Source organism: Lepisosteus platostomus, chromosome 4 (assembly GCF_059453375.1).
Source record: "Lepisosteus platostomus isolate fLepPlt1 chromosome 4, fLepPlt1.hap1, whole genome shotgun sequence".
In the NCBI taxonomy this organism is placed as follows: domain Eukaryota; kingdom Metazoa; phylum Chordata; class Actinopteri; order Semionotiformes; family Lepisosteidae; genus Lepisosteus; species Lepisosteus platostomus.
In genome coordinates, this window is record NC_142614.1 from 14,240,402 (window position 1) to 14,260,183 (window position 19,782).

Consider the following 19,782-nt stretch of genomic DNA (forward strand, 5'->3'; position numbering starts at 1 on the left):
GACCTCTTTACTCAGGAATCAATTTATTTGTAAACCAAATATTAAACCATCACCTTTAAAAAGCTTTCAAAAATTACAAAGACATATTTAATATATTTTAAGAAATCTAATTATATTATAATTGATTACACTGTGTAATATACAGTATGCATCAGTTCATGATTTAACCAGTACACCTTTTTGGCTTGTCTTCATTGTTATTATTAGGAGAAGAAATGCTGTAACTGTGGTTTATAAAACCATCTTCCTGAAGACCAGTTATAAGTTTTCTAATCTTGATAAAGACACCTTTACAGTGTACTGCATTTGTAACCCTGGGGAGTGACATTCTAATGTACTGTATACAGTATGTTTATGAATTCCCATTCATCAGTTCTACAGAAAACTGTTAAAAACACAACGCTTTCCAATTAGAAATAGAATATGAATGGGTGTGACAAATTCAGCAATACATACACTGAGCAATCCACCCTAAGTAGAGCAGTTCAAGGTTTGTTAATAGACCTGATTTGTCTAACAAATTACTCCTCAACCTGCCTCCAAAGGAATCTTTTTATGCATCACCAGACAACGTCAGCCCCCCAGAGATTACAAATATGTTTATTTAATTATTTGCTGTGGGAATATTAAATAGGTTCAGCAGTGAAAGCGTACCCAGTGTTTGCCTGACCTGCAGGCTGTTTTGCTGATAGTAGTTTACAAAGTCCCTCTTTCTCTTCTGTGGCTGTATTGAAGCTATACAGGCATAAGAAGCTGTCTGCATATTTTCTGTATTTGCCACTAAATTTTTACCACCCAGACACTGACAACTATTCAATCCACCATAAATCCTGCCTAAAGCATGCCACCATGAATGCTGCCAATAAGCTTTAGAGACCTTGCCAGAGCTCCAAATTCATGGCCCTTGGACAGCAAGAGCCCAAAGATGGCACAGTCAGCATTCTAAACTCTTGTGCCAGCTGTAGGTTGATTCAAATTCATGCCATCTGAGACATCTAAGGCAGGTCTAAAGTATAGCTGCACTGGGAGGCTTAACAAGCTAACTTGGAGAGCTCATCAATCACGATGATGAAATATCCATAAACTAGCTTTGAGTGATAAAGCTCTTCTGTAAAGCAGTGTTTATGTTGATACTCTTCAGATGAGATCACTGGTGGCTTGGATCCACAGTCACTCCTCTGCCATTCTGTCTGATCGTAGGCACATGTTTGTTCAAACAGAAAGGGGAGTGCAGCAGATATGCATGCCAGTATAAGAAGCAGAGACATATGCTGCCCCATTTAGTTTTCAAAGCAGGATTTTTAACACTCCATCACTGTCTCAGAACTAAGTGCCAGGTGTATCCAGGAATCTGAGCCAGTGAAATTTACACCACAGCCCACCACAGATAAAAAGAAACACCTGTTAGCAATAATCAATTAACAGGTGGTTCACATAAGATAATTTTCTACAAAACATTTTTGCAAAGTCATCTTTAAAATTAAATTAGTTTACTTATTTTTTTATTATACAGTATAACACATTTAGATGAAAACCAAAGGGATTCCATAAGACAAGGCTTTCAATTTCAAACAATAAAACTTAAAACAAGACAGAATACTGGAAATACAGAAGAAAAAACTATGCTTGAAATTGTCATTATGTATTCTAAAAAAATAAAATAATATAGTCTTTAGGTTTACAGTTAATGAAATAATTCAGAATAAAGGATTGCTGCAACCTTGGCACAGACCCAAGATGAAACAGGCACAGCAATATAAATCTTACAGAATATAGTAATTACCAGTATCAATCCCAAACTTACATTGTCATCAGCTATCCCTCACCGTCAACGATGGTTCTCTCCCTTGAACACAAAGAAAGAGGCCAGAATGGGATCTATACTCTCTATGGCAGCTTGAGCAGGGAAATACCAAGTTGTACTTTGCAATCTGATCATGACAATCCTTTGACACTTTGCTTTGCTTCCTCATTCTGACATCTTTGTGTATAAAAATGCTGGACTTCCTCCAGGATAGTCCACCATCTGGCTCAGTCACAGGCCATGATCTCCTGGGAGTTCATATCAATGCTGAATTTTTTCAATATTTGCTTTTACCACTTCTTTGAAATGCTTCTTCTATCCTGGGGTGTGATTCCCTTTACTAAGCTGGAAGAAAACTTCATTCTTTGAGAGCTAGGTATCTGATATTATATATCCAGTAAGGTCTCGAGAACTGCAAATTTGCTTAATCACAATTTGGCCTGGCTGAAAGGGTCTTGGAAAGGGTATGGTAACCAAGTCAAAAGTTGTTAAGCTCAACTTTCAATTTAGTCGTGCAACAGAATAAGATCATGAACTGAATCTACTGTAGCTACTGAGTGAGCCTGCCCTGCCCCTTGCCAAAGTACCCACTGACCAGTATCTGTATCTCAACACGATCTTATTTTTGTATTGTAATGAATACTCCTGGTTCTGTGTCGGGAAAGTGGGAAATGACAGGCTGGAGATTACTTTACAGACTCACTGACAGTTTTATTTCCCCTTTCTTTAAAGTGAGGCATATAAATTATTGAGCAGGGAAGACAGAAAGGGAAAGTGCAGGTATCCACTGGATGCAGAGGAGGGATTCATGTTTATTTTAGCTGATGACTATAAGTTTGTGAATACAGTTGTTTGTATTAGTTGATCAATGTTATTTTAATTAATATTAGGCTAATGTATTAGTACTATATTTCTCATATAGGGAGGGTTAGCCACACATTTTTCTTTTAGCCACACATACTTCATACTGTAGTGCATTATGCTATGGTATGGGGGTGCAATTAGTTATTGTATATGTGAACTATTTGCAACCATTCTCTGCACCAAACCCTCACTAACTACTTGGGACAGAGGACTGATTTCAATAAATCTTTTCTCCCACTAAATATGTAAAGTCCTTAGCAAACAGCTTTGGTGTTCCTAGCTGCAGTACTGTAACTCCCAGTCAATAAAGGCTTGGTGTGGCAGTTACAGTAGGAGAGAGACGTAGTGCAGACATTTAGATTTTCTTCATGCAGGAGGAACCACAAGTGGGCAAGTAGAGAATGATGCTCTGTTTCATGAAGCATTAAGTGCTCTTCCCATTATGCGCCTCTCACTTTGCTGCATTTTGTGGCCCCCAATAATTACAAATCCAGAATAAAAAAAAATGAAAATTAGATTTGATAGATAACAGAAATAATTAAAAATCCCCAAAATATAAAGTGGGAGTTTCAGTTTCTGGTTGAAAACCATGGCCCTTTCCTCAGTTCAGATCATGCCTGGACAGTATTTAACAGTATTTAAATGTACTGGTCACTCAACTTGAAAAATAAAAAGTAAAGCATTCATCTTTTGAATTATGATTTAACATCTAAAATTCAAAATTTAAACTAATGCTTTTTAACTATAATTTAAATCCAGAAGCATTTTTTCCTCATTGTGGTAAAATATCATTGTACAATATGTGTCTTTGATCAGAAACAAGACTCTAAAGTAGTATATGTATGACTGTGATTATTTTTCTCCCCCTGGGTCACTAAGAAAGCTTAGCTCTTCTTAGACAAAGAAGAAAGGAAATAAAATGCTAAAGTGTAGTTAGCTTGTACTGTAGAGTAATAAACAGTGAATTGTGCTAAAGTGGATGTTAGGCAGGGAAATTATGTTTTCTCCACCTTGGAGATTTTAGATATCCAGTATTCACCAAGGGATGTGCTAAAGAAACCTAAAAGTTAGGCTTTTGCTTAGTTCAGATAAATAGGGTCGATCCGCAGTCACAACAAGCAGGTCTTCCAAAACCAAACATCACTAAAACACAATGTCTTCCACGCAGAGAAATTATATTTTTATGTGGAAATACTGATGATTTTACAATGAAGTTAAGGACTCTAGGCAAACTCAAAGGCTGCACTACAGAGGAAAGTCAGTTTTGAAATAATCGATCCAGTTTTGATTTAGGTGAACTGGCATCTGAGTTTCGCAAGAGTGCTGCAATGACTGGGGCGACTGTAGTTTATTAACAAAAAACAGTATGAAGTACTGAAAATTACAGAGAATGCAATTTTACATGTTGAACAAAAAACAAGAACAACAACAATTTCAGTCATAAATTTGGATAGTGCTCAAAAAGCATATTTCAGCTACTTTCTGCTAACTGGAGATCACTTTCAGAAGATGCTGACTAGTAAAAAAAAAAAAGATTCCACAAAATAATGCAATTCTATGCTTTTCATGATTTGAATTCTAAATAGAAGTGCCAGCACCTTCTATCATATCCCATGCATGACCAGAAAATGACATGACATGACATGTTCTATCGTAAAATGGGGTTCAAAGAACGAAACCTACAGTAGAAATCTTTGGGAGGTGTGAAAAAACAGGAACACACAGCAAAAATGTGTATGGATGCTCCACAGCATGGAGCATGCAAAATCTATACAGGCAAGGACCCAAGGGCAGAATTGAACCAAGGGCCCTGGAGCTCTGAGGTAGCATGCCTACCGGCCTTGCCACTCCTCAATACCATAAATGACAATATCACCAACTTTGAACGGTTCTACACATTAGTTAATAGTCATGTATGGATTCATTAAGACCAAGTTCTCGTTTTCTTCCTTGACTTACTCTAAACATTCTTCCAACTCATTAAAATAATCAATTATTTTTAAAGCTCTGAATCACAGGGCTTATTGTTCTCATAATAGGCACAATAATAAGCTTTGACTGTTTCCAATATATCTGCAGTCATCCATGACTGAAAAATAGAAAGCAAATTAACACTCATATTTTTCAGTTGTTAAAAATGCAAATTCTTAAAAACCAACAAACCAGCTGCATTTATTATGAGTGTATTTAGTGCACATCATCGTTTAACTGAGAAATGAATATATTTTAAAGAACCTGGGAATTGCTTCTATAACTTCTGAAACATACTGTACTGTAAAAGTGCAGTAAACGCTATCACTTTAGCTTGAAATGAGCTATGATTTACAGTAGGTATTAAACATCTTGAAGGGCACACAAAAATAACCTTAAACATTTACTGCAAACTCAACAAGGAAAGTGGGACTGGAGAGCAACATAGAAAAGTTTAGTTTTTAGGAAAACAAAATAAACAAGTGATATAGTACTTGTTTGCACAGAGCAGCAAACATAAGCAGTTGTAGCTGCTTACAACTAATTTAAGTTGCTAATTGAGGCATTTGCGTAAATATCTACAGCATACTGCATTCAAAGGACCAAGATGGACTGAATGGCTTTTCCTCTTGTCTGCATCTTTTTCTGTGTTTTGAAAATCTGGTTTGGCAGTGGCATAAGTTTGCAGCAGACCTCCAACAAGGCCTCTGCAGGACTACAGCAATCCACTCACCAGTCACCCTAAATGTATCTTGCTGTGATGAAATGCATCAAGGATGTTTTAAAAGCAAGTGGCTTTTATTCTAACAGTAAGCTCTGTTATGGTCATGTCTATAGAAACAGAAGAAGGTAAAGAAATGGAGAGGAAGCTCTATCTATCCTGGTCTTGCCAGCATATTCTGATAGGTCTAATTACTCTGCTACATAGGTGAACATCCAAAGATCAGTCAGTTAAAGTCAGTACCTTCAAAACACAATACTATGTTGTACTGTAGGATTCTAGCATTTTTATATATTGTATTGATTGTACAGTTTGTACAGATTTTACATTATAATTAAGATAAATGCAGCATGCTGGCACACAACTAATATATATTCAGTTACCATCCAAACAGTCCAAATTTTAATGTCTGGAAAAATAAGATGAGGCACAGCAATATAGATCACATACTGTATGTTAATAGCAATCATAATTGCTTTTCTTCAAGAAAAGAAACATGCACTATTTTTAAAATAGTGTTTGTTATATTTAGAATGGCCACAAGGTAAGAAGTCCCATTAAGGTAGGAAGATGTTTCAGTTGTGTTTAAAAAAAGAGACTATTCCAGTTGTGTCAGCAGTTGAGAGATAGTACATTGTCACTGTCACAACTATGATGTTACTGCCATTCTCAGCAGTTTAAAGACAGGGGTCATTCTGGTACAGTGTGTTTGCAGCAGAATGCCTGAAGTCTGAGATGCTGACATAGCACACAGACAAGATGCATGTCAGCATTTGAATACATTTCTGTAATTATTTGTTTGGATATTACCAGCATCTTGTCTTCTTCGATCATTTCCTCCTTCAGAGGAAAAGGTTGTACAGTAAGAAAAATTAATGTGTCAAGCAGCTTACACCAAAAAATAATAATTCATCCTCTGTTCAGTTTCTATTTGGACATTCTATTTCTGATATAGATTGCATTTATGTGGAATATCAATTGAATTGGGAGAACATTTTTTAGACACAATTGACCGAAGAGGTAACATAAAGTCTGATTGAAAACCACCAGCCTTGTTCTCCCTTTGGTTTAAATGCAAAGCAATGTTTGTTCCTGCATTTTACAAGCATCTGTGCGGTGTGGGACTTGCTGTGCATGCTAATTTTACTGTACTTTTTTAAAAATGGGACTCTTGCGTCTTCTTGACATGTTGCCAATTGACAAACTGACTGTATTTCTCTGCATGTCATACATCTCGAACCTGCAGACTGCTGCCAACTGCAAGTGAGAGACTAACAGAGGCAGCCTGCGAAATAGACAAGATGACCCAAGCTACAAATAAATACATTATTTCAAAGTTTTCCTAAGCACAAAGGTTAATGTAACATACCATTTCTAGACTTAACCACATCACATTTGTCAAAATGAATATAGAATACATGAAAATGCTGTAGACTTTGAATTGATTTTGGCTTCTTAATTAAAAACCCATCTTCACTTCTTGGTGACCTGATTGGTATTAACTTGCATTTTTTTCCCACAGCTCACCCCATTTAACCTTGCGGTGGTTTATTGTTTTTTTTTCTCTGTGTTTTTGTTTCACCTCCAGATGAACTAGAAAACTGCTGACAAAAAAAAACTTTTTTTCAGATTTATAGTAAGCCTTCCAAACCCATTTTCCCATCACCTATTTTCTTGCCAAGTGTAACAAAAATAAACACATTAATTAAAGTTTACAGGGAGGTACTGTAGGTGGTAGGAAAAACAAAGATCTTTCAGTTACCACGGTAAAAGTAGACTATAGTGCAGTAAAGCACAGAAAAGTATAGTAATTGCCAGGCAATAAAGAGAAAAACATGAAACAGCTGGTGAAACCATTGGAAAATTGCAAATGTCCATGTAAGTTCATGTGCTAAAATTCTATTATGGGGAAATGAAATGTGTCTGATACCTCAGTACATTTTTAAAAAATGGAGATAAATTATATTTATAGACTACATTTGGGAGAAAAAAGCATTTATGTTGACTGTTATCTTAGATATTTTTAGTACAACAAATCACTCAAACAAGAGGTTTTCTGTTCTTATTCACAAGAGGACACATTTAACCAGTTGTGATGTGTACAGCACAGGGGCACAGTAAAGGAGCCAGAGTTAGGGAAAATGGAATGAACCGGCCTAGTAATACAGAAGAAACACATGCAAGCGCAGATGCAAATCTGTAACACTGATCAAAATTGATAACCAGCAGCCATATCACCCTGGCGCTCTCAACTGCCTAAGCAGGGTCTGTACCTGGATGAGACACCTCCAGAGAAGCCATGGTTGCTGCTGGAAGAGGTGTTAGTGGGACCAGCGGAGGGTGCCCACCCTGCGGTCTGTGTGGGTCCTAATGCGGGGACACTATACTGTAGTGGGCACCGTCTTTCAGATGAGACATTAAACTGAGCTCTTGACTCTCAGTGGTCATTAAAGATCCCCAGGCTTTTCTCGATAAGAGTAGGGAGTTATTTCCAGTGTCTGAGCCAAATTTCTCCCCTCGGCCTTTACCATGGCCTCCAAATTGTCCCCATGTAGGATTGGCTTACACTTGCCCTGCAATGGACTGGCGCTCCATCCAGGGTGTACCCTGCCTCGCGCTCATTGCTTGCTGGATAGGCTCCGGCTTCCCGTGACACTGTATGGTATAAAGCAGTTTAGCAAATTACATGACATGATCGAAAATTGAAATCTGTGAATACGGTCTGCCTGGATGAAGTTATAGCTACTGAATTAACCATTAAGGCCACAAGCATTCCACATTTATAGGAACATTCAATAACTCTTTCCAATAAGTCTGAAAAGAAAATCTATTTAATTTTGCAGAAAATCAAAACTCTGCTGAGCTGAACTCAAAGCACCCTGTCTGTATTCATATTTTAAACCGTGGACCACAGGGAAGATGTCAAACATTTGAGTGAAATTTTAAAAGTGTTTATAAGTAAAAGGTACTGAATGTTTGAAAATGACATCTATTGGAATACTGTTAGACCCTGAGCATTTATGAATTGTATTTGAACACCGATAGTGCATTTCCAAAGAAAAATCATGAAAAATAATAGACTAAATAGACACTCAGCTCTTCTGAACTGCATTTGCATTTATTCATATTATAGATTCATACCATCGATACAATGGAAGTGACAGATAATTTAAGTAAAAAATCTTGTCTGTCACAGAAATAATAATACATGAATGCGTTAAAATCTGTTTGGACTCCACAAAAACAAATATAAAATAATTGAAAATGTTCTGAATATACAACGTTCCAGATTATTCACACCTCAATTTTTTCATTGATCTTTCTTTAGATTGGATAACAATTTAAAAACAAAGATTAGAAAACATAAACAATTTAGATTAGATTAGAATATTAGATTTTATGATGAATAAAGTGCATCATCCATTTAAAAAGTGTAATTTAATTAAATGCAACCACAACCCGCGAGAAAGAAAAGAGAATAATACTGCTGGATACAATAAAAAAAAAAGTAAACGAACAGTAAAGCATGAAGCAGAGTGACTCAGTGATGACAATGGAAAACATTTAGAACAAAGAAAGCAAAAGGCTAATATATAAAATGAATATTATGAGTGTTTATGAAGGAAGAAATTGACAACATGCTCCAGGCTGAGCAAAGAAAGTTCTGCATTAAATAGTATGTTCTGCATTAAATAGAATTACCTCAGAAGAAGCAAAATTGACTGGAAAATTGCTAATGTAGCACCTATCCATAAACTGAGCCAAGTAATTATAGAACAATAAGTCTTACAGTTATTACATGCAAGGTTATTGAAACGATAATTTGAACTATCTGAAGGATAGAGGATCATTAGTATGGAAACGGTATTTGAGGGGACAGTCATCATGTATTTAGAAAAGATAGGTCTTGCTTAACATTAACATTACGTTTCTTTGCACTAGCAATAATAATATTGCAGTCAAACAGAGCTTATATAATATGATAGATATTGAGTTTCTTGAAAGGTGCTTATAAATTTATATTATTTTTAGATTTTCAGAAGCCCTTTCATACATAGCATTTATTTACGTTTAATCTTTAGATTTTAAGCAGTAGCATTAAGAGTACTGTATAGTACTGCATTTTTGTGTATTAAGTATTGATTAATGTACAGTTAATATGTACATGAAAAAATTGGGGTGATATAATTACAGGAGTGCCACTTGAATCTGTGTCCAAAGCAGTTAGTAAATGAGTATTTTTTTTATTTCAGTGGAAACAGTAAGGAGAGTGAAAAAAGAATAAAAGACATAAGAAAAATAAAAGACAAAATAAATAAAATACTAAATTCTGTTATGGGGAGCCTACTACAGTATGTATAACAGCCAACTCTATTATTTCACTTAGAATTGAGTGTTGAATTGAATGAAAGATTTCTAATAATCTTTGTGTTGCCTTGACTAAGCACCTTGGACCTCTGTGTATATTCAGTGGAAAGTATTTGAGATAAAATACATCATAAAGCTTTACCCAATGCTGAACCATCTAATTATATAATGTACAGATGAGCTCCACTGAGTTTGTAGTCTGTTTCTTTCCAAGACCACCGGTCCAAGGTCATTGTTCATCACTAAAAGGAAGATCCACCAATAAAAGATTGGCAGTGTGGGTACCAGGTGGGTATACTGTATCTGATAGTATCCTGACCAATCACCACCACGTGGTGAAGAGCTATGATGTTGCACCTTAAAAGCTAGCAGTTCATTTATTTTTTATTGGTAAACTCACTTCTGGCTTCTCTTCTCTATCCAACTAAATTGGCAATCTGACTTTTCCAACCACAAGATTACTAGCAGTCCGAGTCATGACTTTTGTCCAAGATGCCAGGCCGAGAGAGTGAATCAGTAAAAAGGACAAAATGATGTTGAAGAAATACTTTCTGTAAATAGTTGAACTCTTTATTCTTGTCAACATTCTGAATATCTAAGCATATTCAGTACTAAGCTATAGCCAGGATGAACTTTCTCCCACCTGCCTGCCTTTCAGAAGACAACTGTGCACAGACTACATTAAAAGACAAAAGTCATTGCAACCCTACTTTCTTGCAGAGCTGCCCCCAGCAATGCTAGGCAAATCTCCCTCTTACTCTCTTCACCTGGAAACTCCCTGCACAGAATGAGCCGTTATCAAGTCAGAAAATGGATGTTTGGCTAACGGATTTTTTAGTATAAAACTTCTTTATATACAGTACAGTACTGTATATACATATACATTAAGATTCTTGAGCATTGAACTACTATTCAGAACACATATTGGATGTTTAGTTCCTGGTAGTGCAGATTAATTTAGAAATATATATATATTATACATATTATATATGGCTGGTAGAGGTAGCTAAAAATAAAAAAATACACAACAGTATTCCACCTTCTTCATAAACCTTTTCCGTATCAAAGTTTAACTCAGTCATTTACTGTTGTTATTTTGGAAGTTTTGACGTGTTGGCTCTATGTTAATTTTATATCGTTTTTAGAAACCTGTAATGTTTTAACATTTTCTATTATTACTTGCTGTCCTTATTGTTGTAAAAAAATGTAGTACTTTTTAAAACTCACTTAATAGGGAATATAAATATTGAATCATGTAACAAAAGAAATTTTGGTTATCATTAACATATTGATTTATAGATCTTAAAAATATAATTATCATTAGAGATATTAAAAATATCATCAACAATATTAATTTATAGATTTAAATACTGTATATTATATTTATACAGCTGGTAGTAGTACAGTATTCCACTTTCTTTGTAAACATCTGCATCAATTTCTTTGACTCGTTCATGTGTGGTTATTTTAGAAACATCGTGTCCATTTTAACTGTTACTGAGTGGTAAATAACATGCACACTATATTGACATTTTTATTATTTTTTATATATCACAATATGTTATATATTAAAATTATATTAATATATTAAAAACATGAATGAGTTAGACAATGTGAATACTGTCAATGGCGGGAGTAAAAACTAGTTCTACTGATTTATAACAAGCCTTAACATGAAATCATATAAATATATACAGTAATAATTATCTAGAATAACACAGTGTGATTAAAAAGATCACTGAAACTGAAGTATAATAATGTCATTATTATGTAATGTGTATTAAGTATAATATATAATAATAATAATAATAATAATAATAATTGCTTACACTTATATAGCGCTTTTCTGGACACTCCACTCAAAGCGCTTTACAGGTAATGGGGACTCCCCTCCACCACCACCAATGTGCAGCATCCACCTGGATGATGCGACGGCAGCCATAGTGCGCCAGAACGCTCACCACACATCAGATATCAGTGGGGAGTGGAGAGCAGAGTAATGTAGCCAATTCATAGAGGGGGATTATTAGGAGGCCATGATTAGTAAGGGCCAATTGGAAATTTGGCCAGGACACCGGGGTTACACCCCTACTCTTTTCGAGAAGCGCCCTGGGATTTTTAATGACCACAGAGAGTCAGGACCTCGGTTTTACGTCTCATCCGAAGGACGGCGCCTGTTTACAGTATAGTGTCCCCGTCACTATACTGGGGCATTAGGACCCACATGGACCGCAGGGTGAGCGCCCCCCGCTGGCCCCACTAACACCTCTTCCAGCAGCAACCTTAGTTTTTCCCAGTAATATATATTACATATATATTAATATATGTAATATATATATAATATTATAATGTAATATACGTATACTTAGTTATTCGTCACGGTTTTCACAATCTTAATTTTCTCAAAACACCTATTTTTGAGACACAATGTTTCAGATCTCAATAACTTTGCAAGAAAAACACAGAGCCTTCAAAGCACAGGCACCTTAAGGATAATAATTTCACATTTCAGATTTTAACAACTTTTATTTAAATGTAATCTAATACTTGTTCCATGTTTAGAAACCTTAGTTTTTCTTAGTTTTTAGTTTACCCACAATTATGCACAGGCTTGAATAAAGTGAACCCTGGTGTAAGGAAGTTCATAATGTGAGAAATACTATTCAAATGATACGAAACACTTGACCATATAAAGCAGAATAACATAAACTCAAAATCCTTTACAATTATGTATCTTGTGTGAGTATTGGGTTCTCTCTCTTTAATTTTTCTCTTTAATTTGTGAAACACATTCAGTATTTCTGTTTTTTCTCAGATTAGAATGAACTACATATGCAATTTTTGACAGGAGGAAATATGTTCTTTGATCAATAGCTTTTTCACCTCAGCATACAGTATATTATATTTTTTTCTGAAGTCTCTCAAATACTACTGTAGGTCACACCCCTACTTTAACAAAGCCAGTAATAAAATGAGTCTATAAATGCACAGTATGTAGTGGCATTTTCACATACACAATCTCTATGCCTTGCAATAACACACCAAAGTCACAAGAATTCTGGTCTTTTCAAATAAAAGCCCTTCAAAAAAGAGGATTTGAGTCTAGATGTGAAGGATCTCAGGAAATTGACTCTCTGATATCCTTAGGTAAACTGAGAGACTAAAGAAACTCACTATCAATGAAATATCTACCTTGCGACATTTCTCAAACTGCTCCAAAGTCGGGTGCAGAGCAAAATCCTCTAAGCTGAATGCCATGATGGACACACACCAATCACCCTGACACAGCCCCTGTAATACAAAGGGCTACTAAAAACTAAAAGAAGCCCAAGTGCACACTCGCACCAAGGAAAAAATACTGGATCCACAAAATGGAACAAAGATCCTCGACTAGCACCCAAATATGTCACATCCCCACAATAGTTACAGAGAGGTGAAAGTGAGGAGCAACATACTGTACAGTAAAAGCCACATGTAAGTAACACACAGACACAAGCTGAATAACAATACAAAGTGAATTTACAAGAATAGCAATTACAAATAAAAAACATACTTGCAAAGCAAAGATCACTATACTGTTATATTAAAACTAACACTCTATGGGCACTAAACGGTGGGGGATGCTGCCCACTTCCCCTCTTTCTCAAAAACGTTACCGGGCTGCCTTCATGTAACTGGATACAATTTGGATATAATTTGATCTAGCCTCATTAAATCCAGACTTTTGTCAACATATTTACTAAAGTTATCTGGCTGAGTAATCTCACTATGTTAAATAGCACACCAGTACTCACTGAATCTTCACACTGACAGTATAATAAAAATATTGAGCTCATATGCAGGCATGAAATACAGCAAGGTTAATAACTTCTTATTTTAAAGCTCTCACATTTGTTTTAAAATTTAAATCTGTTGGTACTGTTAATACAAAGGCAAATACATTTGCTATTCTTTAACAATAAAATAATATGCAAACTATACTCACATTTCTGATAATTGTACAAATCAAATTATTTAAAATATTAATATTTATAATAATATAATAAAATGAATGATCCTGTAGACCAACCATCTCCTGGATGGTCGGGAATAGCAAGGGAATTTAAAGATACCCTCAAACAGAAATCACAATTGAGCCTTTTATGTGTATACAGCATTCAGAACAACAAAGTTGCAGTTGTAGTGTATAGTACCTATTTTCATGATGTAGCACTGGAGGGATTGTTTCGTGCCAGTGCATTATCTCCTCACAATAGGCGGAAGTAAAACTGGGTGGGGGCTTTTATTTTTACTCTCCATCAATACACATTCTCAATAGTCAATGATGCAGCTTTAGCCTAGGAAATCCAATCCCCATGACCCCTGCAAAACTACTTCCTACATTTTCTGGTTACTAAGTAATTCCTGGCTTTAATCTGTTTTTTTGAAATATGAAGATTATATGTAAACTATGTCTAACATGTTTCTGTAATTAAAATCATTCTTTCATAATTAAATGAAATTAATATGTATACAATATAATATATACAGTATCAAAGTATACAGTATATATTAAATATAATCACAGTATGTTAAATATTCACTTTACATTCACAGTCTCTTAAACCCATAGCAGTACCAGGGACATATTGGACATTAAATTAGGGAAGTGAGACAATAACTTCAGCCCCAACCACCATCCCCAGGATAGACTGAGAAATTTGTTATATCCAGTCAAAAGGGCGCAGTGACACAGAGTTCAGTGCATTTGTAAATTAATGAGAGGCTCGGAACTGCTGCAGTCCTGCTTATTTCTTAATTTGTGGAAAGGTTTTATTTGTTAGACAATATACTCCAATGAGGAAAAATCGTGCACAGGGCTTTTTTCTACCAATCAGGAGTTTTTAACTAGCACAGGTATATCCACAGATATACAGTACTGAAACAATAGTGTACAAGTCAATGAACTGCAGTGTGATATTATGCCATACTGTACAGTATATACAGTATGAAGCCATTTGGTTCTAAAGCCACTACAGTATAGTATGTGTGAAATATGTAATATAAACCAAATACTTCAAAACGCCACATTGCGCATTCACTTCGCCACCTGGAAGTTTAACAAAATAGTGCAGTTACCAAAGAGAAGATTTAAAAAAAGAGAGGTGGAGTACGCTGTAATGAGGTGCAATCTGCTGTATCATCCAATGTGCATTTTCACAGGTTGGATGTGTATGCTAATTGCAATACTGTACATACTGTAACAGTGTTTGTCAACAGACTGAAAATTTCCCTAAATAAAATACAACATTGAAGAAGATAAATTTAAAGAGTGCTAATGGATTTGATAGTTTTAGGCCCATATTTCGTGCATTGAGAAACATTTTCACATCTACAGAATTGGAAGCCTTCAGAGAAAGCTCGCAGAAATGCTCAATTTCAGCCCCAGTGAGGGTTAGGGTTAGCAATCCCACAGAACATAGACAAATTTAAACCTCATGTTTGTACTTTGGGGCTCAAGTGGAATTTAGGAAGACTGATATTTCTCTTTCTTCTTCACATTTTTTTTCCGATAGTTTTGGGCGCGTCAATTACAATTCGTATTTTCAGGTCATGTATTTCAAAACTGACTTCATTTACAAGCGTTAAGTAAACCCTGCCAATTTATTAATTCTCTCAATTAGCTCATTTGAAGTGGTAGCAGATATAAAAATGGTTTCAAAATTGATTGGTTCTTCTAACCCTAAACCTACTCTGCCCTGATATGTGTGTTCATGTAAGTAGTCTTCACTGCATTTTTCAGCTGAGTGAATACACTCCTATAAAAGACACATTATTTGAGAATATGAGTTTAAAAGAGTGTTTATGAATGTATTTGATAGTTTTAGGCCCATATCTTGTGCATTGAGAAACATTTTCACATCTGATGAAGGGAAGCCTTTCAGAGACAGCTCGCAGAAATGCTCAATTTCAGCCCCAGCTAGGGTTAGGGTTTGCAATCCCACAGAACATAGAGAATTTTTAACCTCATGTTTGTACATTGGGGCCCATGTGAAATTTAGGAAGACTGATATTTTTCTTTCTTCTTCACATTTTTTTTAATACTGTAGTTTTGGACGCTTCAATCACATTGCGTATTTTCAGGTTGTGTATTTCAAAACTGATTCCTTTTTAAGTTAAGTAAACCCCTGCCAATTGGTGATTTATCACAATTGCCTCATTTGAAGCGGGACCAGGTATTAAAATGGTTTCAACATTTAATGGTTCTTCTAACCCTATCCCTACCCTTCCTTGAAATTGTTGCTTATTTAAGTACTGTCTTAACAGCATTTGTCAGGTTAGGAAATACATGCCTATAGAAGAAATATTATTGAATTAGATTAGTTTACATGGATTTGGATTCAGGAACATTTTCATAATTGTTTTTTTTTAAATATTTTTTTCATAATTGCTCAATTTAAACCTCAACTAGGGTTAGGGTGAGCAATCCCATAGTAGACATTTTTTAAATCTCATGGCCCACGTCAACTTTAGGAAGAGTGATACTTTTATCCAATCTTCAGATTTGTTTAGTAGAATTAGTAGCTTAAACTATAGGTTCACAATTGTTGCCTTTGGCTTGAATTAGCACTCTCAATTAAGCTTCCTAACATCCTTTTGCTGGTGGAGCAACAACCATCACTAGTACTGACTACGGTCAAAACTGGCATACTGTATCGTAAGGATTTTCTTTCTATCTGCCATCAGGAGAGTTGCTGAAGTCAATAATATTTCACATTAGATATTTAAAAAAATTGTGATGATATGGTTCTCATTATTTGCTATCAATCAAGATGACTTACAGAAGCATCTATACTTTTTTCTGAGGCTTCATGAAGCTACAACATATTAAATGCACAATTAAACTTTCAGCTTTGTTCTGACAAATCTACAGGATAGAAATATATTTTAAAAATATAATTGGAAAGGTTTATCATTAATATAGTCAATATACTGATTATTTCTATTTTAATTGATGCATACTAGAAATGTTGAATATACAAATAAGTCTGGATACAAGTGAATGTCACATGACTATGGAAATATTTTTTAGCACTCCATAGCTAAAATCATTCAGATTTTCTGCTCCTTCTGTGGAGAACTGCCAGCATTTCCCTCATTACTTATCTAGCGTCTTTACAATACTCTGGTTAAGCATACAAAAGTGTCTGAATTGGGACTAATCCTTTAAATTGCTCTTGGTGCTTAGCCACCTTAAAGCTCCACTTGAGAGAAGCTTCACTGATCAGCTTGCTATGGTCATCCAAACACTGAAGATTTGCTCCATTGCTTTCTGAAATTATAATGTTCTGCACAACTGCACAGCCCAGAGTGCTGAACATCTGACTCACTCCTTGCACTGCACTGTTCTCCTTGGGATTGTATGTTATAGTCTCCTTTAAAACAGCCCAAGTGTGATACTAAAGTAGCTGTCGAGTGGCACCACAGCGGAGAACCCAGATACTCTTTAACTCTTTCGCCAACCACTAGGATTTTGCAAACAGCATTGAAGTACCTGCACATTGAAGCTGTATGGTTAGTGCAATAATCAACTTCTTTTTATACTCATGTGCAACATTAAAACTATTTTTATTTTCATTATGTACGTTCATTTTGTCCCCTCTTTGCAGTCTAAACTGAAAAGGACTAACCAGATGCCAATGCTCCAGTACCTTGAAAAATTAAAAAAACTTGGCTCTGTTTATAATAAAATTTAAAATATATATTAATTGACCATTAGAGAACTATACTACAAATTTCCATAACAAATGCTATTTTTTGCTCTTTAAATTGTGAAAGACAACATAACCAGTGCTATTGCACATTATGCTATTTTTTGCACTCAAATGCTGTAGGAATAATTTCCTGTGTTTCACAATACCTCCATGTTCTGGGCTTTGGAGTCCTTTGGATCACATAAAGAGTTGTTTATTCGGTGGTTCCCACGGTTACATCGCTGACTTGTGTTCTGTGGCAGAGGAAACATTTGTCGGATAATTGTCAGCCTTCCAATGGATTTCATCACAAGCTCCTGCACGTCAAAGTCAGAAATTTCCTGAAAAAACAAAAAGTTTTTATCCTGGGAGTTTTTATCATCATGTTTTATCTGGATATTCAGTAACAGAATACACTATAATATTATTTTTTATAAAATTGTATATTTTATATTACACTATAATATAAAAGGAAAGGTTTTCAGCTGTATGGTACAGTCTAGACAAATTTGAACCCAGATCAACACCATAAGTTGGCAGCTGCCCAAATTTACAATGGTGATTTCTTTCCAAACTTCACATCATTGACAAATCCCAGGAAATGTCCTTCATCCACATCAGATACTGTACATTTTTACTTTTACAGAGATTTAGAGTTTGGCAGGTGTGCAGCAAACAATTTTACGTACTGATAGAACACTGACATCATCACAAAATACCACGAGGCAGGTATGATACACCTATTTTATTTCCTGTAGAAATAGTAGAGTGATGGACAGCCAAAGCTAGTGCCTCAAAATGTCAAACTGACAAGTGTCCCTACACAAGTCTGGTAGAGAGTGTAGTTTCTTTAAACATCTCCACTTGGTATGGGAATCTTGGTGTAAGGGGTAAAGCTAAACAATCAAGGATTATAAACATTGGCATAAAAAATATTGATCAGAAAAAGAACCAGCTGAACCACATCTACTGTATACTAGGAGTGTTTACAGAAAATCAGTGTTATAAGTAGATTGTGCCACACACACTACATTCCCACTTTGGAAAACTAACATCAGAACATTTTAGAGTACCAAAGGTTACAGAAAACAGTTTTAAATAGGCATTCATTCCGAGTACCATTACTCTTTTAAACTCTTATGTTTGAGCCCCTTCAGAGCATATATACAGTATACTGAATCTAATCTATTTGTACAGTATGGTATGCATGGTATACAATACTGTATATGGTATTGTTATTTACTGTATATTACACTGCCTGTAAAGTCCATTGAATGTTTACAGTATGTGCTCTGTTTATACAATGTTTTTATTGTTGTCTAAGTGAAGCCAAAGTAAAATTTCCACTGTATGTGGATAATAAAATAAATTGAGATTCAGATTCTACAAACAGCAAGCAGGACACCTGTTCTTTGTTCACAACATTGCTGAAATGCAGATGTATAGTATGAAAGTTTAATCATATTTGTGAAACCTTATGATTAAAACCTAAAACCTAAAACTGGTGAACTACTGTAGGTGTAACGAATGAGTTCTTACAAGACCCTATGTGGATGACACAATCCAGGGAAAAGTGAAGAAAACACGGGGGAAAAAGGTCATGCAGGATACGGGAATGAAAACAGGGGGCGTGTTCAAAGTACACAGGTGTACAGGGGGGTGAGTCCGGGACAAACAATCTAAACCAGAGTCCAATGCAAAATCCAGGATGAAGGCTAAAGGTCCAAAGCCGGGCGGTCCATCCTAGACTGACGGTTAAAAAACAGGAACCGGGTTGGAAACGGCAGGGGGAACGGGAACAGGAACAGAAACTTAAAACCATAACGGAGCCAGGCACATCCAGGTCCCGGGCTTGCATGATATGGGAATCAATTCAGAGCCCCGCACTGAGTAGGTGTCTTGCTTTTAAGGTGGACTGGGAACAGGCTGAAACAGGGGGGAGGTGCACAAAATCAAGTCTGAAGTGAAAGGGTCAGAGTGCCCTTAAGGGGGAGGGACTACAATCGTGACAGTACGCCCCTCCTTTTCAGGGCGGCTCCAAAGCCCTGAGAAAAAAAAGGGAAAAAAAACAGATGGAGTCTGGGCTGCCAAAGAGCCGTCCGCTGGGTCCAGGTTTAGGCTCTGCATTGATTCCCGTATCGTGCGAGCCCAGGACCTGGATGCGCCTGGCTCCGTTATGGTTTTATTTTCTGTTCCTGTTCCCCACTGGTTCCTGTTTTTTATCCTGTCTGTTCTCAGATGGACCGCCCAGCTTTGGACTTTGCCTGTTTTGGATTCCCCATTTGGATTACTTTTGGATTGTTTGCCCCGGATTCACCCCC

The 19,782-nt window shown here is 35.9% G+C and overlaps 1 protein-coding gene across 4 annotated transcripts in view; it reads right to left on the reverse strand.

The window, feature by feature from the left end:
* The window catches only part of grid2 (glutamate receptor, ionotropic, delta 2), a 608,583-nt gene that overhangs the window by 209,434 nt on the left and 379,367 nt on the right, over window positions 1-19,782 (reverse strand). For all 4 annotated transcript variants that reach the window (XR_015935866.1, XM_088628644.1, XM_088628643.1 and 1 more), the window contains exon 6: window positions 17,629-17,802. Coding sequence is in view for 3 of the 4 variants with exons in the window: in XM_088628644.1 (XP_088484770.1) it covers window positions 17,629-17,802 (174 nt within the window). In the remaining variant the exon portion in view is untranslated. The remainder of the gene's footprint in view (window positions 1-17,628; window positions 17,803-19,782) is intronic.